Source organism: Centropristis striata, chromosome 23 (genome assembly GCF_030273125.1).
Source record: "Centropristis striata isolate RG_2023a ecotype Rhode Island chromosome 23, C.striata_1.0, whole genome shotgun sequence".
Classification (NCBI taxonomy): Eukaryota; Metazoa; Chordata; class Actinopteri; order Perciformes; family Serranidae; genus Centropristis; species Centropristis striata.
This window is the reverse complement of record NC_081539.1, coordinates 26,270,616-26,298,469: the sequence shown is the minus strand read 5'-3', so window position 1 is coordinate 26,298,469 and position 27,854 is coordinate 26,270,616. Positions and strand designations below refer to the sequence as shown.

Genomic DNA, 27,854 nt, shown 5'->3' with positions numbered 1-27,854 from the left:
TACCAAATGTAACACACGGCATTTTCTGCACTTCCATGCTCGTCATAACACGAAATCTGGCACTAAAAGTTGCAAGACACACAAAATACAGTATGTACTTATTAGTAAACAGTAGTTAGGTCACTCACACATAACAGCTCAGACATAAGCATGAGCTGATGGTTGCCAAATGTTCTGTACACACCACAGACCGATTCTAAAGCCAACCAAAAGTACATTTTCTGACTTTTTATCTCTCTTAAAGACTTCCGTCTCCAAAGACAAACAGACACACTTTCCTTCACGAATATGTACAGATACTTTGCAATCCTTTCACTCCAGAGGACCATCTCCATATTCAAGTCAAAAGGCAAAAAACCACACCCTCTCCTACATACTCTTCCACACTCGGGGTTTAGTCCTACCATCTTTGCGGTAGAGGTTGATCTCCACTTTCCTCTCCTCTGATCCCAGCAGGGCTTGAGCCATTTGGGCGATGGCCAGCCGCTTGGTGTCAGGTCCGTACAGGAAGTTACACGTGCACGGCTGCTGCATGATTTCAGCACGGGAGAAACCACACATGTGGCAGAAGCCATCGTTGCAGAAGATGATGGCGCAGTTCTCCACTCGTGCATTGGCGATGATGAACTTGCGACCTGTGGACAGAACGGGAAAAGTTTACTTTTCACTGAGACAGCAACACAAACATAGAATCAGTTTTTCAGGACCATTCAGGACCATTTTACCGTCATTTGCAGCCAACGACATTTAGTCAAATTCTGTTCCCTCATTACATCCAAATGTGAACAGATGCAAACTCTGATATGCACTGATTTTAATACAGACTGTCTTACTGTGCAGTATTTCTTTTTTAACATACAATACCTGGCAATGTGCAATATTTGTCCTTCAACATGCAATATATTTATGAACACTGTATAGCATCATATCTGCTTTTGTCAAATTGAAGACTGTGCACCTTACCTCCCTTTCTTTCCTATGTTTACATTATATCGTATATATTTTCCTTTACATTTACTTGCCTATGTTCATATTGTATATTTTTATATTTTATATATTTTTTATTTATTGTTGCACTGCTTTTGGAGTCAGCTTTTAATCTCATTGTACATGCGTACAGTGACAAATAAAGGCATTCTTTTCTATTCTATTCTATTCTATTTAATGATATACATATATGTATATTTTCTTCTGTCCCCAACTGTGACCATGCAAAACAGCTAAATAAGTTTCAATATGACTGTTGAATTACAGGCTTTATTGTTTCACTAAAGATTTAACACAAAATAAAATACATTATATTAATTAACAGAATCTCAAACATCATGTTTAAACACCATAAATTACAACTTGAGGAGAAACCTATTCATTTCCACGGTGCTAGAGGCAAGCCTATTTAACTTTTGAAGAATGGAAAACTTATATTTGAACTGCAATCAACATAGAGCCAAAAAAACGTAGTCAGTGCAAAACACATGCAGCATTATTAATTAAAGAATGATGAGAACAAAACCATGATTTATGTAGAAAAAAACCCTGACACTGAAAGAATACACCTTTCTCAGGTGTAATCAATAATATTAATAATTTACGCATCCCAATTAGCCTCACCAGCTCCAGGGTCGACTATCTGCATGGCTTAATCATTATTAATTACAGTTAGTAGAAACACAGTTATTAGTTGTAAAGAGCAGCGGTGGAAGAAGTATTCAGATCCTCTTCTGAAGTAAAAGTATGAATATCACATTGTGGAAATATCCCACAACAAGTCCTGCATTAAAACCCTTACCTAAGTGAGTATGTAGGTATTATCAGCGAAATGTACTTGAAGGATTGTGCAGTAAAATGTTCCACGTCAGTGTTTTACTTTTAAGTGTTTTTTCCATTTTTATTGCTGCTGCATTAAGATCGATGTTGCATATCGCTGCTGTTGAAGGTTTTGCTCATTATAACTCCTAAATACACTGTGCAATGCATCACATTCTATAAGATCATCATATTTTTGAAGCATTGCTGGTTCAGATTCAGACTCAGAAGCTTTTATATTCATTGCACAGAGTGACAAGTTCTAGTACAACGAAATTTGCCATCAACCCGTCCAAAATGTATAAAACACACAAACAATATGACAGATGTGAACAGGACAGGAAGAGAGCCAAGACAGCGACAGCTGGGGCCACAGGAGCCGCCCACTGTGAGCTTCATTTGGATTATTTCGGAAACCTCTGTGTGATGTCAAGGACACTACGTCCATTTTTTATACCGTCCATGGTGTGTTTGCTCTCTGACACACTGTGCTGGAGGTTTAAGGCTTCTTTTACGGCTTTGGAAATTGTGACGTATCTAATAAAATTTGCCCCTTCAGTAGACAAATGTGAAAACCCCTCTCTAGTGACAAATTTAGCACAGATACAAGTCAGTAGTAGTTTATGGGACATAAACAAAATAAAAAAGTTTGAGTTTGTACGTATTGTACACATAAGGAATGATTTTAACCCTTGTGCCCTCCTCGGGCATTTAAGGCCACTTTTTTTTCCATTTGTTGACCATTTTGGCTGTGTTACAGCTTGAGGCATGAATTTTACAATACTTTTCTTTTTAGTATAATTTTTGAAATCCATTGTCATCAACCCTCACGTCTTTTATACTCCATTGGTGCATTTACTACCCTCTCATGACCTTCGTGGCCAAAAAAGGCCACGAACACAACAACTGCTATTAAATCACCATACATCAATATTGTTTTCAGATTTTTTTTTTCATAGATCTCTTAAACAACTTCAGACTTGTTCAAAACTACCAAACATTCAATCATTTTCAGAATTTTAACAATTTATATGCCAGTTTATATATTTGATTTTTTCCAAAATTTCTTCAAAAACCCCCCACAAAAGATGAGTTTTTCTATTAAATAAATAGTAGGGAGCTGGGGTTTTGGTGGTGATTAGAGTCTTGGATATGTCAAAGATTAGCAACAAAATTTTGATTGCATTAATATTTTTTATGTAATGCCAGATACTCCCTCTGGTGACCATCATGGCGAAAAAAAATGCCAGGAGGGTCACCAGAGGGAGTATCTATTACTACATAAAAAATACTAATGCAATCAAAAAAATGTGTTTGCTAATCTTTTACATATCCAAGATTCTAATCACCACCAAAACCCCAGCTCCCTACTATTTAATTTATGGAAAATACTTCTTTTTTTTTTTTTTTTTGAAAGAAATTATAGAAAACTTCAGATATATAAACTGGTGTATAAAGGGTTAAAAATCTGAAAAGATTGAATGTTTGGTAGTTTTGAACAAGTCTGAAGTTGTTTAAGAGATTTATGAAAAAAAATCAGAAAAAAATATTGATGTATGGTGATTGTATAGCAGTTTTAGTATGTGTGGCTTTTTTTGGCCCTGAGGGGTCACGAAGGGGTAGTAAATTTGAGGGCATAAAGGCTAAGCTCGTGCTTTTGAAAATCTAGGCTATGATACGATGGCTAGAAATATATAAGTCTATTCTTCTGCAATTCACTTGCATGCCAATCTTAAAGTGTGTTTATATGTTTTTAAAATTGTGGTCAGGTGTTAATCGCAGCTGCAACATTGGTGGCTCGGTCTCCCACAAAGTTGTGATATGTGTCTCTCTCCAAACCACTTACTGTAGAAGGAGCCATTTAGCTCCATGGCCTCTGCTCAATGTCAATGGTTGATCTCAATGCACTCAGAGAGCTGCTGTTGTGCCTGAACACACACACACACACATACTCATCCAGCACACTAACTCTTTACTTTCAGTACATTGTGAATAAACTACATGTCTCCAGTATGTGAGCTGAATCCTTTGTGTTTCTTGTGGAGAACACATACAAACAACATAAGCGTGTTCATGTGCATGAGGCCTCTGTGAACGTGAGATTGTGTCTGTGCTGCATCAGGCTGATAGTCTGTCAGGCTGATAGATGGCCTCCACTAAAGAGCTTAAAGTTTCTGAAGAGCCCCAATGTTCCCTGTTACTTCCCTTAGTGCTGGGCCCCACTGTGAGGAATACTGCACTCATAAATAGTCATATGGATGGTTTAAGGGTAGGAGGAAAGGCTGGTGATAGAAAAAGGTGGGGGAGGCAGGAGACAGCGGGAGGGCTGGGTGAGGATAAATAAACAAATGGAAATGGGATGGTTGGATTGATGGGAATACTTCGGAAAGGAAGAAAGACAGAATAACAGGAGATGCACTGCAAAAAAGGTGTGTCTAAAAACAAGATAAAAACACTAAATCTGAGGGAAATGATCTTGCTGCATGGCAACATGGTCTCACAGGAATCCGTGAAATAGCCATGGATTTGCTTAACTCAAAATCCGTGGAATAGCCACGGAATCACTCAAATTTCTGTGAAACTGACACGGATTTCGCTACAATGCAAGTTAATGACAGTCATATCCCGTGGCTATTCCAACATACAAAGTGATTATGTACATTCACTGAGTGAATATTTAGAAAATAAAACATATATTTCTCACTAGAAATGTGATCAAAATCCATTTTTATGCAGAAACTAAGTCAAAATATTGATTTTTTTCACTAAAAATGAGAGAACTGTCCGCCATGTTTTTTGTTCTGACCGCCGGGACCTTGAAAGTCACGTGACTTGGAACAAACCAATAGGAAACAATATCCATGGAATAGCCACGGGATATGACTGTCATTAACTTGCACTGTAGCGAAATCCGTGTCAGTTTCATGGAAATTTGAGTGATTCCGTGGCTATTCCACGGATTTTGAGTTAAGCGAATCCGTGGCTATTTCACGGATTCCTGTGAGACCAGGTTCTGCATGGACAGATAATTTCACTTGACAAGATTTCTTAAATTAAGATTATTAAATCTAGAAATAAGCATGTAGGAGCTGCATTTAAGTTTCTTTAATGATTTTTGATTTCTGCTTGATGATGTGTTCAACTAACCCCTAGTTGAACACATAATCAAGCACAAATCAAACATGTTGTGGTGAGGAGGTTTCAAATGGGCTGGGGGATGTCGCAATCAGTGGCAAAAACTGCCATTGGCCGCAGCCAGGCACAACATAGCTTTGACATTGTTGTTTTCATGATTAATCTCTTTATTGTTTATCATAAAAAAGACATCGTTTAACTTCAGTCATTCTCCTGACCTTTTGTTTTTACCGTGCGCTCCTGTGCATCAAGCACATTGCCCTTTTTAAGTAGCAGGCAGAAAATTAAGAAGAATAAAGAAAAAAAAATGTTTTGCCGCTTCAAAGCATGTTGTACGCTTCAAATGAGAAATTAACTCTTAAAAGAAGATAAATTAAAGCTGCAAGCAGCGATGAACTGGCCCGAGCAGAATGCACTGCAAATTATTTGTTTCTTACAAAGATTTTTTTAAAAAACTTTAGATTTAGAAGTGTTACATAATTTATCTTGTTTAAAGAGTTAATTTCTTATTTTAAGCGTTCAAGATGCTTATTTCTAGATTTATCAATCTTAATTCAAGAAATCTTGTCAAGTGAAATTATCTGTCCATGCAGCAAGATCATTTCCCTCAGATTTAGTGTTTTATCTGGTTTTTAGACACACTTTTTTGCAGTGCTGGAGGGCTGGATGAGGATAAATAAACAAATGGAAATGGGATGGTTGGATTGAAATACTTTGGAAAGGATAAAAGAGACAAAATATCAGGAAATGGGTTGAGGATTAGATAGATAGAGGGTGGGAAAGAAGTGAAACAGAAGGAAAATAATGACTTGAGAGAGATTTGGGCGAAAAAGATCAAGTGGAGCAGAAATGATCTGTCCAGGGATGGAAGGCACAGGGAGAATCTGACCACATTTCATCGAGTAAATGGACTGGAGACTATGGTAAAACCAGTCACTTCTTCCTACAGAGCTCTGTCAGAGCAATTCATCCAGTGGCTGTGAATTCAGTTCTACTCAATTTAACTTTATTTATCCCCGTAAGGGTATGTACACTGTAAAAAATGTCTGTAGATTTTACGGTGAAAAATTCAGTTTCAGTAACAATGAACCACCGTATGTATATATCAGCCATAACAGTATTTTTGACATTTTTCTTTTTTTTTTTAAAATACATTACTCTGTAAAATTCACTGGCACCATGTGTGTAACAAATATATACTGTAATATATATACAATCATCAGTGTAATTTTTGCATTTATCTTTGGAACAAATATATTTTCTCACTGTTAAATGTACTAAACACTTTATTTTGTATTACAGTATTATTTAACCTTGTATTTATTTTCATGCCCGTAACTTTTTTCATATAACATTTGAGGTGTGCTTGTCACTCACAAGTTTATTTTCATTTTTTATATATTTTTTCGTATTGGCAGCATGATGGGGATGGGTATGGGGGAAAGAAAATAAGAAAAATGATGTATGTTGAATATCTGTGATCAATGTTAATTTCTTCAAGTAAAAACATGTTAAAAAATGTACTAAACACCATATCTCTAACAAAAATATACTGTAATATTTAATGGTAAAATCTTTCATTTTGCAGCATTTATAAAGTATTTTCTTGTCAATTATATGGCAAAACAGTGTTTCTTTTGATGTAAAAACGTTTTATTCATACGGTAAAAATGGAATAAAATGGCTATCTTAAATATGAAATCAACAGTGCCGATATCTTTCTACCTACTAAAAAAAACTTCTACTAAAAAAAGTTCTACCGTATTTATTATGGTAAAGTTCTGGCAACCACAGCTACCGTTTTTTTTACCGTGAAAACAACAGTTGTTTTTTACAGTGTAGCAGCTCTGCATCCCAACCAGCAGATACATACAAAAGAAAGAAAGAAAGAAAGAAAGAAAGAAAGAAAGAAAGGATGATGAAAAGCATGAAGATAAAAACACCAAAGACTATAAGATCAGAAATGATAAGTGGAAATGGTAATAAATGCATAAATAAGTAAACAACTTCTTTTAAAATCTAAAAACGTACACAATGTAATAAAGCTTTCTGGACACCTGGGGGCAGTGGAAACAAGCAGCACTGACATAATATATTCTTAGACAAATGTATTAGCAAACTGTTCCTTGTTAACATATATCCAGCAGTTACAAGGCAACATCAGCCTTCGTTTGGAGAACTGTTTATGTCCACTTGATAAATGCAAGTACTATATTTAGTCTCTCTCTTTCTTTCTTTAGCTCTGTTTTTGGTCTCTACCAACTCCTGAGGGGAATATCTTGCGCTTTATTTTCTAAATGCTTCCCTATTGTCACCAGCCTGTCTCCAACTGGTGTTGAGTGGGTTATTAGAGCCTTTTCACTGAGAAAATCTGCCTTCTGCAGCCAAAAAATGACAATGAAAGAGAACCAAAAGAGTAAAGTTGTGAGCTGGACAGCAAAAAATATGCTGGAACTCACTATGAAGCTGATGAAGCTATGGAGAACTGCAGTGTCAAGTGTTAATTCTCTGTAGGTTCTTCATTACTAGTGACCCCTTTTACATTATCGCAGCTTCCACATTGCCATTTGATACACTGCAATATTGATTATTGCCAATTCAAGCTCTGTCTGCTGAACTGAACTTTGCAGGTATAACCTTAACTATCTCCCAAGAGAAATCATTGGTCTTCAGTCTCCATCAGTCACCCTCGCTCCTCTGCATATGTCAGTTCATTTGACCTGGTTATTGCCTTCATGAAAAATGTAATTTAGGTGTAGTCATTTCAGTGAGGAAGCAAGTGAGATGTATGTTCACCCAATTCAGATGTTTTCAGCACAATAAATGACCCTTATCTATTGTTAGCAGCCTCTTATATTTGGGTTAGAACATGGCTGCCTTAGCTATCTATGTGTAATAGCACCGTTAAATTGCTGGTCACAGTTTTGTTGGGTTTAGGCACCGAAACTGCATGATTCAATTTAGGACAAACTAAATGTTAAGGTTTAGGCAACACACAACATGGTTAGGTTTAGTAAAAAAGGTTTGGATGAAAAAAATTTACTTTTTGTTTCACTTTCAGGATGATGTTCCTCCTTATACTACGTCACTTCCTCCTTCGCTCTTGAAATAATTACTGCAGCCACTATAGGTTAGCACCAAGCTAACGCCAGACTATATCACAAATGAGATATAATCTGTAGACCACCTATTCATTTTTCCGTAGAGGAGGCGTGGTTTACGATCATCCAGAGCCGTTTATTGGGCGCTACGAATGCCTATCATAAGCGTCTGTACGTAGCTTTTAGCCAATCGTATTAGCTTAGCCACTAACGGGGCTAGTTGGTAGCTAGTTGGTAGGCTTTTGCCAAATCCTGTTGGAAGCAAGGCTAAAACATCCTTTTTGGTGGTGATAAAGGAGCGTAAAGCCAAACGTTGTTCTTTTTTTAAAACACTGTCTACAGCTAAATCCAAAGAGAGCTTCGCGTCTGCTGCAGCCATGTTGGATCTGTAAGCAAACTACAAGCTGTCAAATAGTATGCGTCATCGTCTTGCCGTCCCTCCCTGTTCTGTGATTGGATACCAAAAGCAGGGCTAAGAATCAGCCATGGACACCATGCCGCCTTGCAGTTTGAAACAAAATTGAGCGTGCAAGGCAGCATGGGTATACCCAGGCTAGGTTAGCACCTCAAATTTAACTTAAATAAAGCACCACGTTTAATAGGCTGACAACAGCCTTTTGAACATACTAGTAGGTGGAGCAAGCCCCTTCTGACCCATCTCTATGAGCATTATAACCAGTGATAACAGCCATTGGATCATATGATAACATTCAAATCAGGTCTTTATTCTTGATAGCAGCTATGAAGCCATATAAATGTGTCTCCAGAAGTATTTCCCTTTGAGCTAAGCTCAGCAGTAGAAGAACACTGTGTGTCTGAACAATATTCACAGCCTGGGTCTGGGTTCCTCTACCCTTTGGCAAGATTTTTGGAGATGGTAATGCATCACGCATTGCCCTTTATGATGAATGAAAATTAAAACAAAGTCTGCACACTGCAGTAATTTTTCTTGCTAAGTGTTCTTCATTAGACTTGATTATGAAACGGCCCCCGAACAGGAATTATCCTGCTAACAAGGAAAAGGTTAGACAGTCATTATTCCCTGTAAATGATGTCTCAGAAGCAGTTCATTGAGGTGATGTATAGCAATTCCCCCTCTGAACCAATGAGTCATTTTGTGAAAACACTGGTCTGCCAATCTCACTCATTTCTGCACAATTCAGTTCTTGGCCAATGGATGATATTATAGACTCCTGTGGCTGACTCTTTGTGCACCACATTGTTTGGAAGAACGGCTCAGCCTCTGCATTATTATGTTGGAATGAGTTTGAAAGCTGAAACTAAATGATTTATGGATGCTGGAAAGATTTGTTCCTGTATCAATTGTCAAGCCATAACTTGGATGTGGTTATTACTGTATTGATTGAGTGCACTTTTGTTTGTTTGTTTGTTTGTGTGTGTGTGTGTGTGTGTGTGTTCTTGTACTTCATACATAGTGAGGACTGGAACGTGTTTAAACCAACAGAGTGAGGACAATTTGGTGCAGTGAGGACATTTTGGCCGGTCCTCACTTCTTTAAATGCTTTTTTGAGAGTTCTGACTTAGTTTTAGGGTTAAGGTTACGATTAGGTTTATGTTAGGGTTGGCATCTAGTTGTGATGGGGAAGGTTAAGGGTTAGGGTGAGGGGCTAGGGAATTCATTATTCCAATGAGGGTCCTCACAAAGACAGAAGTACAAGGGTGTGTGTGGGTGTGTGGGTGTGTGTGTGTGTGTGTGTGTGTGTGTGTGTGTGTGTTCTTGTACTGCCTACATAGTGAGGACCAGAACACTTTTTTAACCAACAGAGTGAGGACATTTTTGCGAAGTGAGGACATTTCGGATGGTCCTCACTTCTTTAAAGGCTTTTTTTGAGAGTTCAGCCTTTTTTTTTAGGGTTAAGGTTACAATTAGGTTTATGTTAGGGTTAGGGTTGGGCATATTCCAATGAGGGCCCTCACAAAGACAGAAGTACAAGGATGTGTGTGTGTGTGTGTGTGTGTGTGTGTGTGTGTGTGTGTGTGTGTGTGTGTGTGTGTGTTTTGTTTTTTTTACTTCCTCAGCAGCATGAAATTTGTAAAAGAACAGATGACGATGATGCATCAAACACCAACTTGGAGGGAAGGGGAATAAGGAATGGAACAAGAGAGAAAGCAGCAAGACACAACACAGCGTGACCCTGTGTTAAAAATACAGAGACACAGCATGTACCTCACTGGCTGATAAATAAAAGACCTCTAATCAAGTGAGCAGTCAAACTGAGCAGACAAAATACACTCGCCCAGCATGCTGGTGAGGAGCAGTACTTACACACTGGCCTACATTCATATAGAACCCTATATCACTATGCATACTGCATTAATAACCATATAGAGGCTGAATAATTTATTCATCCCAAAAAAAAATTTCAGACAGAGAAAGACCATCAGTATTGGAGAATAGCTGTATCAACAAAGGGGGGAACACACTATTTCCCTAAACCTAACTTTGGTTTTAATTGCAGAAAGCTAACCAAGCGAGGTAGCCGAGTAGAGATGGCAGATTAGAAACCAGTCATATGAATCATTTCCATAATACAGATATTAATTGGTTTTGGAAGTTAATGACATCCTGCTGATAAAAAGGCCTCGGACCAGAAATAACTAATATGGGTAATTTTGGAATATGATAACAAATTAACTTTTTTACAGTTGCGGTATGGTGGAGGACTTGTTGATTTTAGATGTTTCTTTACTGTTATTACTTTTTCCACTCAGTGCAAATATATTATAGCCATGCATTCAGAATTCATCGCTTCACTTATTTGTTGCCTGGCATGATGTTATGATGCATCTGAAATCATCTCTTTAACATCTTTCTGATATTGACATTGTAGCTAGCTAACATCACAAATCACTGTGTCATCTATAGGGCTTCCAAAAACTTAAGATAATGACATTTTTTCAGATCAATATATACGAAATATGCATTTTTATCTTTAAGTTTATGTATAGTCCAAATTCTATTCCTAAAGCTTTCCATGTCAACTCACAATTACATAAGTACAATACTAGACAGTTGACAAAGTTTCACCGTTTTCTCCGATTGCTCAGGTCACTAAGTAGTAGTGATGGGCGAATTAAGCTTCATGAACCATTTTCTTTATTTTCTGAGCCCACTAGATGGCGCACTCTGTTCACCAAAGACCTGAAAGCACATTCAATTACCATTGCTTGAGCCTTTTTCTTTAAACCAAGTGCGCCATCTAGTGGGCTTAAAAAATACAGAAAATGGTTCATGAGGCTTCATTGGCACATCACTACGAAGTAGTACACAGACGCATGCACACACACACACACACACACACACACACACACACACACACACACACATTTATACACTTGTTTTATTTTACTTTTTAATATTATAATTTTGCTTTATTTTTATGGTAATTTTTTATTTTTCTATTTCACAGTTACTTGTTTTTAATTTAACTTGTGAATTTTAATACAGGTCGAGGCCTGTAGAAGACCTGTTGGGTTCCTTGACCTTATCTTGCACCTTCCTTTTGTTGTTATTTCTTTATCCTTTTCTCTTTTTTTGTCTTTTTATTGTGCAAAATAAAAAACTTCAAACTTCAAACATGAGTTATTAGATGATAATATGTTGAGTTGTTTTAGCTACCACTTTATAAAAATGCAAAACTAAAACTGAGTGTGTTCATCATTTCCCTTATCGCTCCTTTCAGAAGAAAACTGTCACTGTGCAAAGAGAAGGTAAGTATGGTAGATTACAGAGATAACTTTACACTTTAGCCTTTGTTTGCAACCTGACGATGTGACGTCTCTGCATTTGGAGGGAGGAGGACAAAGTTATATTGATATGTCAGACATATTTTTGAAAGCATGGCTTTAATGCATTTGCATTGAGTGGAAGAAGCAACAAGTCCTTCAACATATACTGTTAATATGTAATGTGTTATTGTTTTCCAAAATTGCCCACATTAGTGCTATCGATCTGAGGCCTTTGCATCAACAGGATGTCATTATCCTCCAAAACCAATTAATATCAGTATTATCATAATGATTGATATGAGTGGTTTCTACTCTGCCTTGCTTGGTTTGTTTTCCACAAATAAAACCAAAGTTAGATTTAGGGAAATTTGGTATCACACAACTATCTCCCCTGATCGTTTGATAAGTCCATCTTTCTTTTTACGGGGTTGCTTTGCAGTATAGACAGTTGTTGCCAACTTAATGTGCAGGATTATCTGCCATTGAATCAGGTTTCACTAGCAGAATGGACATGCAAACACAGAACAGCCAATGGGAATACCCTCTCTCTAAAATAATCTATGATGGGTGGCCCAAGTCTGCTGTCATGGAGTAGATTTTATAAAATGTGAAAACAGAGTCAACGGGACAAGGTGTATTTTCTCGGACCATCCTGAATTACAAAATTCTTAAAGGTTCTTTTTTTAATATATGCCTTATGATTCCAAATGCAACCTGTCTACCCCACAAAGCTTTAAAGCCACATACGCCTCAGGCAACACTTTCTCCAATAAAGCCATCTACAGTAAAAAAAGATCTATTCAAAGCATGCACACTTGACAGATCATGACACTGATCGAATCTGTTGGTCTACCTTTAACCACAGTTAATTCCTCTCATCAATATCAGAAACAGTCTATATCCTTCTGTCCCTCTTCAAAAACACACATCTATCAAAGCCATGCAACAAGAATAAAAACTGACTTTGCCACTTTTTCCAACGCAAACTGCACATCCATCAACGCAGTATTTCAAAATGAAAATATCTGTGCCCATTTCTCCCCGCGTAATGCACGCGATTATTGCGTTGTTTTGCCCCTTCCTTAGACATAAACAGACTCAACAGGCTATTCTTGCGGGACACATAAAGCGGCGGAAGGGCCTGTTCAGATATTCATGAAAACAGTGGAGATCGGTTGTGTGGATGCGCTTGATAGCCTGCCTCCATGAATTAGCAGCAGCAGCAGCCCTCAGAGGCTCATAAAGCTTGATGGGTTTGTCTGGCTGCAATGAGCACTAGGTAATACAAAAGGCAGAGTCGGTGTGTGTGTGTGTGTGTGTGTGTGTGTGTGCGTTTGTTGCGCATTTCATTTTGCAGCCTTCGTGGTTTCCAGTCCCTGATAATGGCCAACAGAACCAAGCAGATTTTTTTTCCAAGCTGTTAAAGTCTGTTAAATAGCCTGAGTCCTTTAGAGTGCACGAAAAGATGAGTCATTCTTCAAACAGACGCACATATATTAACGGGAGATATCGCATTATCTTGATCCAGACATACGGTACATGCTGAATGACAACATTTTAACTCAATGAAAGAAAATCACGTTATGAGAGAGGGTTGTGGGAATAAAACAGGGACAGTAACATGTTTGGATGTAAAAAGAAAGACAATAACGTCAACAGGACAAGCAGCAGATGGAGTGTGAAACCAGCATGCTTCTCTGTTATCTGGCCACAGCTGGACACGAGGGAGAGCTGACATTATTGTACCAGGAAGGAGGTCAGGTACTGTATTATTACAGAGGAAAATTCAGGAGATGGCATTATTTGAACCAGCAGGCAATGTACTGAAATTAAACAGGGGTAATGGTGGGCAGCTATTCACAGCATGTGTACTTCTATTATGTCTGCAGCATGGAGCTTTATAATGTCAGCTCATGGGCAGAGATATTCTACTTTCTTCTGTTGACCTTTGTCAGTAACCTGAAGCTGTCAGAGGTGCTGTAGTATGGTGGTGTGAAAAGAAAAAACAGTATGTTTATGTCTATATTTAAAAACCTACCAACATTGTTTGCATTAAGTATGGTGGTGCTATGGATACATCCCGAACATAATCTACAGACTTAAGGAAAAAAAACTTGTTTTCTAGAGATTCTCACAAATAATCACACCATATCCTCCTCTCTACACTCACAGAACTTGGTATTTCAGGTTCTGCCCTCCAATGGTTTGAGTCCGACCTAGCAGGGAGATCTGTTAAAGTATCTTGGAAGGAAGAAGTGTCCAAACTACAAAACCTTTTCACTGGGGTGCCTCAGGGATCAGTGCTAGGCCCCCTTCTTTTCTCAGTTTACACCACCTCACTTGGCACAATCATCCTCCATCATGGCTTCTCAAACCATTGTTATGCCGATGATACCCAGCTGTTCTTTTCCTTCCCACCAAACGACCCCACAGTCTCGACCCGCATCTCTGCTTGTCTTGTGGACATCTCCATGGATGACAGAACATCACCTTCAGCTTAACCTCTCAAAGACGGAGCTCCTTGTCATCCCACCCGTCCCACCTTATATCAGCCTATCAATCTTTGCCCACCAGCTCTGCACGAAACTTGGGTGTCATGATTGATGACCAACTGATCTTCAAGGTTCATGTGTCCTCAATCGCTCAATCTTGTCGATTCGCCCTGTACAACATCAGGAAAATCTGACCCTATCGTCACAACTCCTGGTTCAGGCCCTTGTGTTATCCTGTTTAGACTACTGCAACTCTCTACTGGCGGGTCTTCCTGCTGCACCACCAAGCCTCTGCAGATGATCCAGAACGCGGCTGCAGGTTTGGTCTTCAACCAGCCCAGGAGAGCGCATGGCACTCCGCTCCTCATCTCTCTGCACTGGCTCCCGGTCACAGCCCGCATCAAATTCAAAGCCTTGTCTCTTGCCTACAAAATAGCAATGGTCACAGCCCCTTCTTATCTGAACTCCTTTGTTCAGGTTCACAAACCCTCCCGTCAACTACGCTCCTCCAGTGAAAGACGTCTGGCTCCTCCACCGCTGTAGGCCTCTACATCTCAAACCAGACTCTTCTCCTCTGTAGAGCCCCTATAGGTGGTGGAACCAACTTCCAAACTCCATCCGTTCCACTGAGTCCTTCTTGATCTTTAAGAAGAGCTGAAGACCAACTCTTTACTGAACACCTTCCCTCTTGATCTAAACTGACGACTACGACAAGTATCGCACTGACCGCTCTTGCGACCTAAAAGTACTTGTGTCCTAATGGACTCAAACTGAACCCATGGCACTTACTATTGCTATGTTTCTTGACTTCATCCTTGCTTGTGTTGTATTAACTCTCATTTGTACGTCGCTTTGGATAAAAGCGTCTGCTAAATGACATTGTAGAATTGTAGAATGATAATTTCTATATATTTTCAACACATTTTTGAATAATGATGCAAAAATGACCATTCCCTCCACAATCATGAATCATATTACAATTGCAATATCACTCTGAATAATCGCAACTAGATATTTTTTCCGGATTGTTCATTCATAACAATTGTGAGCTACGACAATATTCAACATAAGCATAAAAATAATGAATAATATATCCATTATTTTTCAAACGTCAAAATTCAGCACATTTGCCTGCACTGTAAAAATAAAAATAAAAGTACTTTTATAGAAATGTACTGTATTATTTTACTGTGTTTTTTCTTGTTTTTTCAATATTTAGTGCAAATGAATAGAGTAAATTATTTCTTTTAAATATTAACCTTTAAATAAAATGTCAAATCTGTAAAATATTATAATGGGCCATTATAGATTTTTTACAGCATTATTCAATTGCTTAATGGCCTTAAATGTTAAATTACAGTGAATTCTATATACAAATAAATAAATAGTGCACATCATTGTTCTTTACAGTAAAATTTTAAATTTAATGTAAAAAAAAACTGTAAAAAAAAAAAAGTCACTTACTGTCATATCAGAGATATATGATTTCTTTATATCTTTCAAATACAGATATTTGATGTATTTTTTAAGGTTATCTATAAGATAACTTATGGTTATTGACAGTTATTTGATGGTAAGTGTGGCAACTTTTGCTGCCGGACTGTTTACTGGTTGTTTTTTTTACAGTTTGGCTCAAAGTTTGTCCAAATAGCAATGTTAACACCGTCATTTATTGTTCGTGATCATGTTACATAATCAATTAGTGACATTTGCAATATAACTTTTAAACTTTAGATTGCAACATAATGCATTAAGTGGCCCACACCACAATACCAAACTGCTGTTTTTTAGGAGATCTAAAAGCCTCCAGCACTCTGCTCTTAGTGACATCACTGACCACATCTTGCTTCTTCCTGCAATTTCCTTCTAATGTGTTTTTGAAGGAGAGGAGGGGAGCTGATGGAGAGGCTGATTAAAGACAAGCTGCTGCACACTGCACAGGAGGAAAACACCATTTCATATTCCCACAGACACACACACACTTACAGATTCATGAGACATGCACACATCCAAACGCACACACACATATAAGATCTTAGACGCACGTACGCGTTCACAGACCCACCAACGCAGCCTGAATAATTCACTAAGACCAGACCTTGGGGGCTCTGCAGTCTGCCAGTTTGTGTGTGTGCATGCGCTGTGTTTGTATGCGTGTGAGCGAGTGTGTATCTGTGAGTGTGTGTATGTGCTTGGAATCTCCCTGAGTACACTGCGTGGGCGGATGAGGAGGGAAGCCCATGTGTTAGAAGCACAAGTCAACACCAGCTCTCGCCTGCTAGCTACAGAGACAGAGAGATAAAGAACGAGTGATATCAAGGACAAAGGAGAGAGAGACGAATGAAGGAATAAACAGGATGAAAGGATAAAATAGAGCGACATACTGAGAGAAAAGGAGAGAAAGACAAAGAAGCAGACGTATGTTATTGGTGGGTTTACAGTGACAGGCGGAAGAGATTTTTTTGTGTCTACCCATTCCTAACTGAGCAATTGCCATGGAAACTGAAGATTCGACACATGCTAAATTCTCAAACGCAGAGAGCTGACACTCACGATGTTTCCAGACAAAATGTAGTACCCTTAATATGCTAAAGTGTCTCTAAACCAGGCAGCCACTGCCCAAAAACATGAACACTGTTTATTCTGTTGCAATCAGAAATCAATAGCAGCCTACAGATACTGATTTACTGGCAACTGTTTAGAAACCAGTCGAAGAAACTGTTTGCATTGTTGCTTTAAATAGAAAATCTTCCTCCAAAACATTGATTTGTGGAATCCAAGTTTTCCACCTCTAGTCTATCTATTTTTCTTTCAATCTGTACATCAATTGTACATGGAGATTCTCAGGCAGTACACAAAGTGTCTTTTTTGAGATATTTTATTGCTATTCTGCCTTTATTTGAAAAGCTCATAGTAGGAAATGAGTAGAGAGGTGTTGAAATGTAGCAAGGGTTCACAGCTGAATTGTGCATTTACAGTGTAAGTTGTGCTGTAAACATTCAGCTACACCTCACGTTTTTAGCACTTTGATTAAATCCGTTTTAATCAAAGGTCCACTTACAAGCTTTTCCACAGCTTTGAACTACAAGAGCTTCATCAGCAAATGGAGTTTGCTCGCTGGGAGGATGTGATATAATTGTGAAACTTTAGTCATTTGATGGTATATGGGGTAGACAAATCCATCTCTTATTAAGTCTCTTGGTTCTTGATCGGGGTCCCTGTCATTTCACCAATGTAGTGTTCCCCACAAAGTTGCTGCATGTGATGTCAAACATCATGCCAGTCTTTTTTTTGATTTGTGTTCAGTGCTGACTCTCACCAATAAGTACTGTGGGTGGTGCGAGTTTGAGCTTCCAAATGAATAACTTACTGAATTAATTATTCATAGAAACATTGTGTGCACACCAGATTTGAATGTTGTCAGTGGACATCAGCCCAAAAGTATGGGTGAGTAGGGGCCTACTCCATCTGCTAGTAGGCCAGTAGATTGTTATCAGCCCATTGAATGGGCAGATATGTTAACAGCCGTGCTTCCACTAGGGGGAAAAGTGGCCACCGTGAAAGTCTCAGGCCACGCCCTCTCAAAAGTCCTCTCACTCTGCGTGTCTCCATTACAAGTTAGCCCCCAGAGGGATTTAGAGACTCCGGAGGTGAAGTTTGGTTTTCGACCGCCAATGGATTAACCAAGGGAGACTCAACTGTGGACACAGCCGCTAATTGTGCACAACGTCAGCAGCTGATCATAAACAAAGCAGCATGGCTAATTATGCACAGCATCTCCACTGATCATAAACATAGTGATCGTGAACTAACCAGCATCGCTAACTGTGCAAAGAGTGTCTGGTGCTTGTTGTAAACAAACAGAGATCGCTAAGTGAACACCTCCAGCACACTGTACTGCTACAGAGCTAACTGTTAGCCTATTAGCTAAGGGGTTAACATCCCCTCCGGCTCTGCAGCTGGGAGAGACTGCTACAGGAGGACTGTGCCGCTTTGACTTGTTCTTACTCCCGTGGCTCGTAGGGAAGGAGTCTCCAATAACACCAGAAAAAGTAATTGGATTTGTCTCCAGTTGGTTTCTTGAAAAATAGTCGCGAAGAGGGTCTGAAAAGTCACTAAATATAGCAACAAAGTCACTAAGTTGACAACACTGCTTCGCTGGCTTTTACAAATGGCGCGTGTTGTTGTGGTGTCGAGTACTACGTCAAATCCCGCTTAGTGATCTATCAATCAGTAACCAGGTTTTTTTCAGGGGAGAAAAAAGGCCCTGCTCTTCGACAGGGACGAAAAAAGTCAGCTCTGGACAGCTCGTTTTCAAATTAGGGGCGTTTCTGTGAGTGAGACCCGCCTCATTCTGGGGTGTTGGGCGGTAGTGGAAACAGCCCTAACGTGTTGTTTAGCGGCACCATCTGATAACATTCGAAACAGTATCGTGCAGTGGTCCACCTTCTACCTTTTTTATTCTCCCAAACACATACAGTACCACAGCCTCGTTTTACTCTCCCATACACACAGACACTCTCTCTTTTTTCTCTTTCCAAGCCCTGTCATAGCCTGTGTCTTGCGCTCTCATTGGCTATAAGCTCCCGACAGACCAGACATATGGCCTGCGAGATATCTGTAATGTTTTGCATCGGCGAGCCCCTCTCCTCACATCTTTTAAACAGCTCAAACATGGCGATCATCACTCATGGGAGTGAGCTCTGAGCCAACGTCGATTTGCCTCTGATCTGGGGGGTTTAGTCAGGGAGCTCCAAAAACTGTCTGCGAGTGGAAAATCAGGGCTAAAGTCATGTAGTGCGAAGCCGGCATTAGATGTTCTGACACTCTATAAGCACAAGGGAGTCTCAGTGGGAAGCTTCTGTTGTTCGCCAGTCTATCCTGGTCCAAAGCTTGGGCAGGACTCTCATCATCCAGTCCATGTACCCATTGGCCCAGGATACGAGAATATAGCTAGTAAGAGGACCTTTAGTGTTCCTTTTTCAAATTACCATTCCATTAGTCTGTATCATTATATTAGTACATATTGTATGATTATATTACATGCTGTAAAGCATTATATCCCCAGCTTGCTCTCCCCTGCAGTGGTATGTTTTTCTGGCACCATTGGCCCAAGTTATAGAGGGAGAAATGATGACAGGGAATAGCACAGTCCATTGAGTCCTACTACATGAATTGTAAGGTGGTGTTTCTAGCTTAATACTAGAATTTTCTCGGCAGCCATTAGCATTTCTGTGGTGTCTGTATTAATATAATAGAATATAATGCAAGAGTTAATGTATCATAGCAATATATAGTATAATACGGTACTTTATGATATACTGAATGATAGGGGACAGTATGGGATGTAGGAATACAGTACAGTATAACGTAATATAGCAGAGGAGGGGTTTTATTTTTTTCAAACTAATAAAATTTGACTGAAATTAAATGTTTTTGTTACCTCAGAGAGAGTAAAGTAACAAAAAGGTATTGTACCGGTTACAAATTCCAGGTGGTATTAGTATGGCCCAAAACTCCTAAAAATAAAACATTATCATTTTAAGGTAAAGTCTTTTCTTTAATAGTTATAAGAATTCTATATGCCACTTGCAAGCAAATGTGGACATTCCCAAATTTCCACTTTTTTAGGGTAAACAGATGTAACAATGCTCGAGCTGGACCAAGACAAATCTATGTGCAACAAGAGCTGCCCGATTATGGCCAAAATGATAATCATGTTTATTTTGATCAATATTGGGATCACAATTAATTATCATGATCATTTGTTGATTTAACAAAAACACAATTTGTTGTCATATAATAATAACATGGTAACACTTTAGATTAGGGAAAAAGATATTCAACAATAATTAGTTGCTTATTAGCATGCAAATAAGATATTGGCTCTTAATTAGTCATAATTAAGTAGTTATTAATACCTTATTCTGCATGGCCTTATTATACAACCAGTAAACCATTAACCAAGAGTTTTCCCTCAATATTGCTAATTAGTAGTAAGTAAGGGAGTTGTTGTATATGAGTTATGATGTTAATATACTTTACTTTGTATGAACTTTATAAGTCTCTATATTGCAGTGAACGAAACCATGGAAATAGCCACCTTCTCCAGACCTTTGTCGTGACTGGTGGCTCCTTTTGGATGATTGGATGAGGATTGGTAGATTGTAATGTTAATCATTAATCTACAAAATGGGTCACTTTGCACCAATGTCAGTCTACCAGTGATCATTCATGATCACTATGTTTATGATGAGCAGAGACGCTGTGCATAATTAGTCATGCTGCTTTGTTTATGATCAGCGGCGGACATTGTGCACAGTTAGCGACGGTGGCCACAGTTGCATCTCCTGTGTTTAATCCGTCGCATATGTGATCACGGATCAAGGTAAAAATTGTCCATCAGCGATTACGCGACGATCGAAAAACAAACGTCACCTCCTGAGTCTTGTAAATCCCTCTGGGGGCCTTTATGTAATGGAGACACGCAGAGTGAGCGTACATTTGAGAGGGCGTGGCCTGAGACTTTCCCGGTGGCCACTCTTACCCCTAAAGGAAACACGGCTATTGACGATTGGCAATTAGACTTTTTGTTTTCTTGTTAAGGTAGTTTGTAGTAGTAGTTTGTAACCGACTGCTATCTGATTTATAATTGTCCCCCACGAGATCGGCTCTGATTGGCTAACGGAGGCGCGTGATCAGACAGTAGTTTACAGAGCACTAGATTTGCTTTGCAAGAAAAAAAAAAGCGTTCGTGGGAAGCCAAACTCTTGATCGTGATTAAAGTTTGATTAATCGTGCAGCCCTATGTGCAACTGTCTATTAACCAATATCCACTGCTATATGAGTAATTTGCCAGTTCTAGTGTGCATCATCTAGTACTGCAGCTGTAATCCAATCGAGCCTTCAGCTGTCAGCTCGAAGGTGGGATGGACACATTCTTGTCTGAGTTCCTCCTGATTACCCTGTCAATCAAACTACTCCCATGCCTCTCACAGTGCCAGAGAAATAATTACAGTACATCTAACCTTTGGGTGGTTTGCTGCTTGGCTTTACAAAAGTATTACAGTATTTCCCCAAAATGAAAATGCTGCCAAAGCACAACACGTCTTTCCAAAATGTACTCATATTGTCGTCCCATTAGAGTTGCTGGCTGCGCACTCTGTTGGCAAGACAGAAGTGTACACTGCTGGAGAAGTGCTGATGTCATCAGTGTGAGACAGATGACAGGAGGATGGGGGGTCCTGTCACGTTTTGACAGCCAAAGCATTTATTTCAGTCCACTTATTGTTGCATTTTGGAGCTGTTTCTGAACAGTGTGTGTAAATAATACATCTCTATCAATGTGCTTACATTTATTTACTGAACAGAAAAGTGTAAGACACCTGCTGGCACATTTTCTTCTGTGTCAGCACATATCATGGGAGATAACCAGCACATATTCAGGCAAATACAAGACGAAGGACAGGGCGACAGTACGAGGACAAATCTCACTCCAGAGCCTCACCAAGAGTCACGATTTTAGTTTTGCAGTAAATCAGAGTTACACTAAAACTTAATAAATATTTTTGCTTTGATAAATTGTACTAATTATCATGGTTATCATGCTGGTACTATTTAATATGGAATTGTTTTTTTTTAAAGTGACAGTTAACCAATGTACCGATGTAACTATGACACTACCAGTACTCACGTCAGCTTCACTTCTGGCCTTTACAAGCCAATTTTGTGCTAGTTTTGCTTATCTTTTATAATGCAGAACCAAGAACTTTCCGCCCTGACCTTAGAGAAGTAGTTTTGTAGCATAATCATAGCAAAACTGTAGCCTTTTAAGCAAACATAATCACTTAGGTTTAGAGATCTGCCATTAGCCGTGTTTCCTTTACCATGGGGAAAGTCTCAGGCCACACCCTCTCAAAAGTCCGCTCACTCTGTGTGTCCCCATTACAAGTTGATGTATGGTTTTCGCTGCCGCTAACTGTGCACAACAACAGCAGCTGATCATAAACAAAGCAGCATGGCTAATTATGCACAGCGTCTCCGCTGATCATAAACATAGTGATCGTGAATTAACCAGCATCGCTAACTGTGCACAGAGTGTCCGGTGCTTGTTGTAAACAAACAGAGATCGCTAAGTGAACACCTCCTGCAGCAGCAGCACATACACACTGTACTGCTACAGAGCTAACTGTAGCTAACTGTGGCTTCTTAAGAAGAGTAAGAAGGAGTTGCTGGATTTGTCTATTGAAAAATAGCAACAAAGTCGCTAAGTTGGCAACAGTGCTTCGCCGGCTTTTACAAATGGCGCGTGTTGTTGTGGTGTAGAGTACTACATCACATTCCACTTAGCGATCTATCCAATCAGCAAGGGACGAAAAAAGTCCCAATAAAAGTTTGCTCCGGACAGCTCATATTTAAATTAGGGGCGTTTTGTCGAGCGAGACCCGCCTCATTCCGGGTATTGGGCGGCAGTGGAAACAGCCCTTTTAAATGGGTGATAACAACCTACTGGACCTACTAGTAGGTGTAGCAGGCCCCTACTCACCAATACTGCACCTATATGTGCCGGGTAAAGTCACATAAAGCATCTTAAACATGTTAAACTAGAAGTTGACTGTTTATTTATATTTAGGAGCCAAGCAAGAAGTGGGAGAAACTTTTTCAGTGAATGTGCTGACAGAGTAGCTTTCATTAGAACAAAGGGCCACCATGATTGTATTCCTAATCCATGGTATCTCTACTGTACTTTACTTGAAATAATTTTAATGGAAATAAAAACATGGTCAGGAACAAATCCCACGCAAATGCAATCCAAAGGTCACCTGACTCAAATCTTGGAATCCCTCATTCCCCACAGCTTGGGACTCAGTCATGCGACGTGGCACTTTTCAGAGAGTACACAACGGTCCAGTCCCCCAACAGTCGTTAAGAGTGATAATCCCATAATCACCGCAATCCTTAATGGGCTGTTTCGCTCTGAAGTGTCTCAGGCTACAGTGTGTACAGCGTCTCCCTCTGCCTTAACGAGGTTATGCAGATTTATGCAAATGAGATCTAATCCCCGGAACGATGGGGACTCCGGGGTCTTTAAGTCGGTTAGCTGGCCTTTTCTGTGCGACCGCTTTCGGGGTGGCAAAGGAGTCACGGTGAATGAGAGAGGGAGTCCGAACAGGTGAGAAGGAGACAAAGAGAGTGGATGAGAGAGGTGTGATCAAGTTTTAGAAGGACCCGGGGGAGGGAGACGTGATGAATGGGAGGACGAGAGTGAAAGGGCAGCTGCCAGGAGATAAAGCAGTGACAAATAGAGGTACAGGCAAAGGGCTGAGAGGAGAAGGACGGCAAAATACTGGGAGCTGCCAAAGCAGCTGGACGGTCCCACATGGCTATGTTTCGCCTTCAACTTTGGATTTCAAGATAGGAGGCGATGAACTGGCACTCCCACCTACTTTAACTTCAGAGCTGTAAAAACTACAGCATTTATTGATCACAACATCTATAGTTGAAGACGATGCATTCATCTTGACTGGGTGAGATTATCATTCAGACATATTTTGCTGTACTGTAAAATTTTAGAAATCATTTTATAGACAGTGGTAAATGAAGTCTTTTCTTGTTACACTGCAAATTATTTGGTTCTTACCAAGAAAAAAACTTGTTTTTAGAAGTGTTAGATAATTTATCTTGTTTTAAGAGTTAATTTTTTATTTTAAGTCTTCAACATGCTTATTTCTCGATTTAATAATCTTAATTCAAGAAATCTTGTCAAGTGAAGTTATCTGTCCATGCAGCAAGATCATTTTGCTCAGGTTTAGTGTTTTTATCTTGGTTTTTTAAGAAGTGTACATATCATGCATCAGAAATGGATGCATCGCAATCTGTTTTAGACTGCTGCAGAACTGTATGGAGCAGCTGTTTCTACAAGGGATTGTGACACTTAGAGACACAAAGGCAGACAGAATCTGCAATACCCAAGTTTACATTCAATGACGTTTCTTAACACCCAATGTAGCTATTACAGTATGATGAAGATGATGTGGTGACAGCTAAAAAAAAGTGAAGCATTCTGAGCTGTTTACACCTTGTTATGCAAAGAAACAATACTTTCTGGCAGCTTTTTGGCACATTTTTCTGTTAACACCAGGTACAAACAAAATAAGTACATTGGTTTACAAGGGAAAGTGAGAAGCTATTCGAAATATTTCCAGGATCTTGTGACTTTTTTTTAACAATTTCCAAATGTCTCCCTAACATGAAAAAGTATGTCTAAATTTCCAGGTTTTCGAGGGCGTGTGGGAACAATGCATGACAATTTTAAAGCTTTTTTAAAGCTGTTTTTCATGTACTGAAAGCTAAAACTGGACACAAATGGCCCACAATGTAATGCATCAATCATTGTCTACTGTAAAAAAGTGTTTACAGCATTTCATTTGTATCAGTTTCTTTATTCTTCCTTGCTTTTGTTCCAGGTAAGATGCCCTTTTTACTGCTTTACATCAAAGTATGGAAAACACCTGACAAGGTGCTGTTGATGCATTCAAGCCCGTCTCATCTTTTCCAAGAAAAAACACAGCGGAGATGCTGTGTTTGATGCTTTGGTCTTTGGGGCACACGTTTTTATCAAGGCACAGCCAATTAGATGCTGATGATGTGGAGGAAGATATAACTCTCCCAGAGATGCTTCTAAAGTGTGTGTCATCATCTGAGAAAACAGATTGGGAGCTCATCTTTCCCTCAATCGCTGTGCAGCCACAAACACTCTGCTCTGACTTTGAAATAAAAAAAAAAAACAGATTCTCAAAAGTGTTTTTGTAAAAGCTGGTTTCAGGGCATTTGCAGACTTCATAAGTTGAGCTTTCTCACCGGGGAGCCGGCGCGCTCTCGGCTTTATCAAATACGTAGAACACCCACTGCATTGATTGGTGATCATGATGAAATTACAAAGCAATCCAACAGAAGCATTAAAGGACACAAATAAGCCATTAGGTCTCCCTGTCCTTTTTCTCTCCATAGCCAATACATTTGATTTTCCTGGTCCTATCTTTATCATTATGTGACGTTACATTAACCTCATATTATACCCAAATCACATGATATGCATTTTTTCTGATATATTTTTGTACAATGTAGCTAAATCTTGAAAGATACCCTTTTCAAATAACACTTGACTCAGGTCCAGGCCTAAAACTATGGCAGTTAGTTCAGTGTTACACTTTTAGCATCTTGTGTCGCCATCTTGTTTCCGATACAGGGAGCAGACCATATCTGGACTGTGGAGGAGGAGAGGGATCTGATCACTGACTACAGCCTCTCTACACCTCAACCTGACTGAGAGAAGCTGCTGCTAATTCATGTTAGCATTAACTGGAGCATTAACTGGGATGTTAGTTTTGGCTAGCAAAAAAAAAATGTACGTTACTGACCTCAGAAAATTAACAGTGAATCCTATTAGTCCAACACTGAACAAGACATTTTTAATGAACAAAACGTTCAAATAAATTGTCATTTAGTGAAAATACAGTAAAAGGGTCAAAGTTATGAGACCAAACCGCTAAACACCCTATCTATAGATAGATAGATAGATAGATAGATAGATAGGTAGATAGATAGATAGATAGATAGATAGAGAATCGTATGATTTGGTATGATATGTGTGTGTATATATATATATATATATATATATATATATATATATATATGATTCTTTATCTTGTATTTTCTTCTAAATGGGGCCATTATTTGAACTATTTACATGAAATTGTCTCAAAGACGATTTTTTATCTATATTATGAAACAGTTAGAAAATTAACAAACTTAAAACATAACCGGACTTTTATTACTCACCGGATTTCTGGAATTGTATTATGATTATTATTATGGATGGATGGATGGATGGATGGATGGATGGATGGACGGAACAATGGATGGATGGAACAATGATGGATGGATGGATGGATGGATGGATGGATGGATGGATGGAACAATGGATGGAACAATGGATGGATGGATGGATGGATGGATCAATGGATGGATGATGGATGGATGGATATTGTCAAAACTTTCAATATACAAATTGAAGTACAATAATTTACTGAAATGAAAACTAAATGTTATATTTAATAACCTTTCTACAGGATCACTGTGCTCTGTTGTTCTGGTGGTCAAGACAGATTGATAAGCATCGTATCTCTACAGCTGAAGCTCACACTTATCAAAGTGTCCTTGACTAGAAGCTTAAACCCCTGTGTGCCTCAGTGCTCCAAGTCTGTCTTATTTTTATAGCTGACAACTTCAAACTCCTACTGAAAGAACTGTCTGCAGGTTTTGGACTAAATGTTCTTTCATGATTCATAACAGCCGAAATTGTTGTTGACCAAAGGGTCACCGGTTCAAATCCTGGAAGCAGCCCAGGAAGATGAGGGTGGTCTCACTGAATAAAACACACTCAACAACTTCTGTCAGAGTGCTCTTGAGTATAACATTACACCTCCAGCTGCTCCATTAGAAAGACTGTAGTTATACTGCAAATTCTCCCAGTTGAAAATGTGTTTGGGTTATGGACTAAACCCTATCCTGCTGTGTGAACAGCAGATCCTACATGGAGATTTAACAATTAATCTACACCAATGTCTTTCCCGCACACCTCTGGCACTGGCATGCAGAATGAACAACATTTATTGTCATGGGCGGATTATGAGACACTTGGCCCTTGGCCACCGACATGCAAAAGGCCAAAAACATTGTTCCTCAATCAGAGCAAAACAAAGATTATAGTTGTTTAGCCTCTTGTTGTTGGTTTGTGTCACTTTGTTATTTTTATAGTTATTTCTATCAATGGTGGTTTTGCCCCTTCTTGTCATTTTGATTATCTATGTAGCTGCTTTGTGTCCCCCACTATAGCCACTTTGTGTCTCTTTGTTGTTGTTTTCCCTCTCTTTTGCCTCTTTGCTTGTTGTTTTGCAAATATTTGTTAGGGCTGGGCGATATGGACCAAAAGTCATATCCTGATATATTTAGGCTGAATATCCATATACGATATATATCCCGATATTTTTATTGCAAAGTGAGAGCAAATGTGCAGTTAAAGCCAAAGTCAAATATGACATGTCACAAGTAGTTTTATTGAAACCATTTATTTAAGTGAACATAAATACTGTATAACAGGAGTACCTTTTTGTTTGTTTGTTTATATCAAAGCTCCATAAAGTGCATATTTAAATAAAAAAAAATCTTAAATAAAAGCTTGCCTGGAGCAAGGATCACAGTGCAAATTTGAACTATATTGATATTTGTGATATGGTCTAATTCCATATCACATTATAAAATACATCGATTTATCTTTTATTTCGATATATCGCCCAGCCCTACTATTTGTCTTTGCTGTGCATCTCTCTGTGGTCATTCTGTGTGTCTTTCTAGTTGCTTTGGTCGTTTTCATCGTCGTTGTGAGTCTCTTTGTGCGTCTCTTTGTGCGTCTTGGCAGCTGTTTTGCACCCCTGTGTAATTGTTTGTGTCCCTTTGTAGTGATTTGATCTAGCTTTGTTGTCATTTTGAGAATCTTCCTGGTTGGTTC

The 27,854-nt window shown here is 39.0% G+C and overlaps 1 protein-coding gene across 1 annotated transcript in view; it reads right to left on the bottom strand.

Moving 5' to 3' along the window:
* kcnh2b (potassium voltage-gated channel, subfamily H (eag-related), member 2b) overlaps nt 1-27,854 on the bottom strand; it is a 386,002-nt gene that overhangs the window by 346,038 nt on the left and 12,110 nt on the right. Inside the window, exon 2 of the mRNA XM_059326769.1 lies at nt 405-635. Within this exon, the coding sequence (XP_059182752.1) occupies nt 405-635 (231 nt within the window). The remainder of the gene's footprint in view (nt 1-404; nt 636-27,854) is intronic.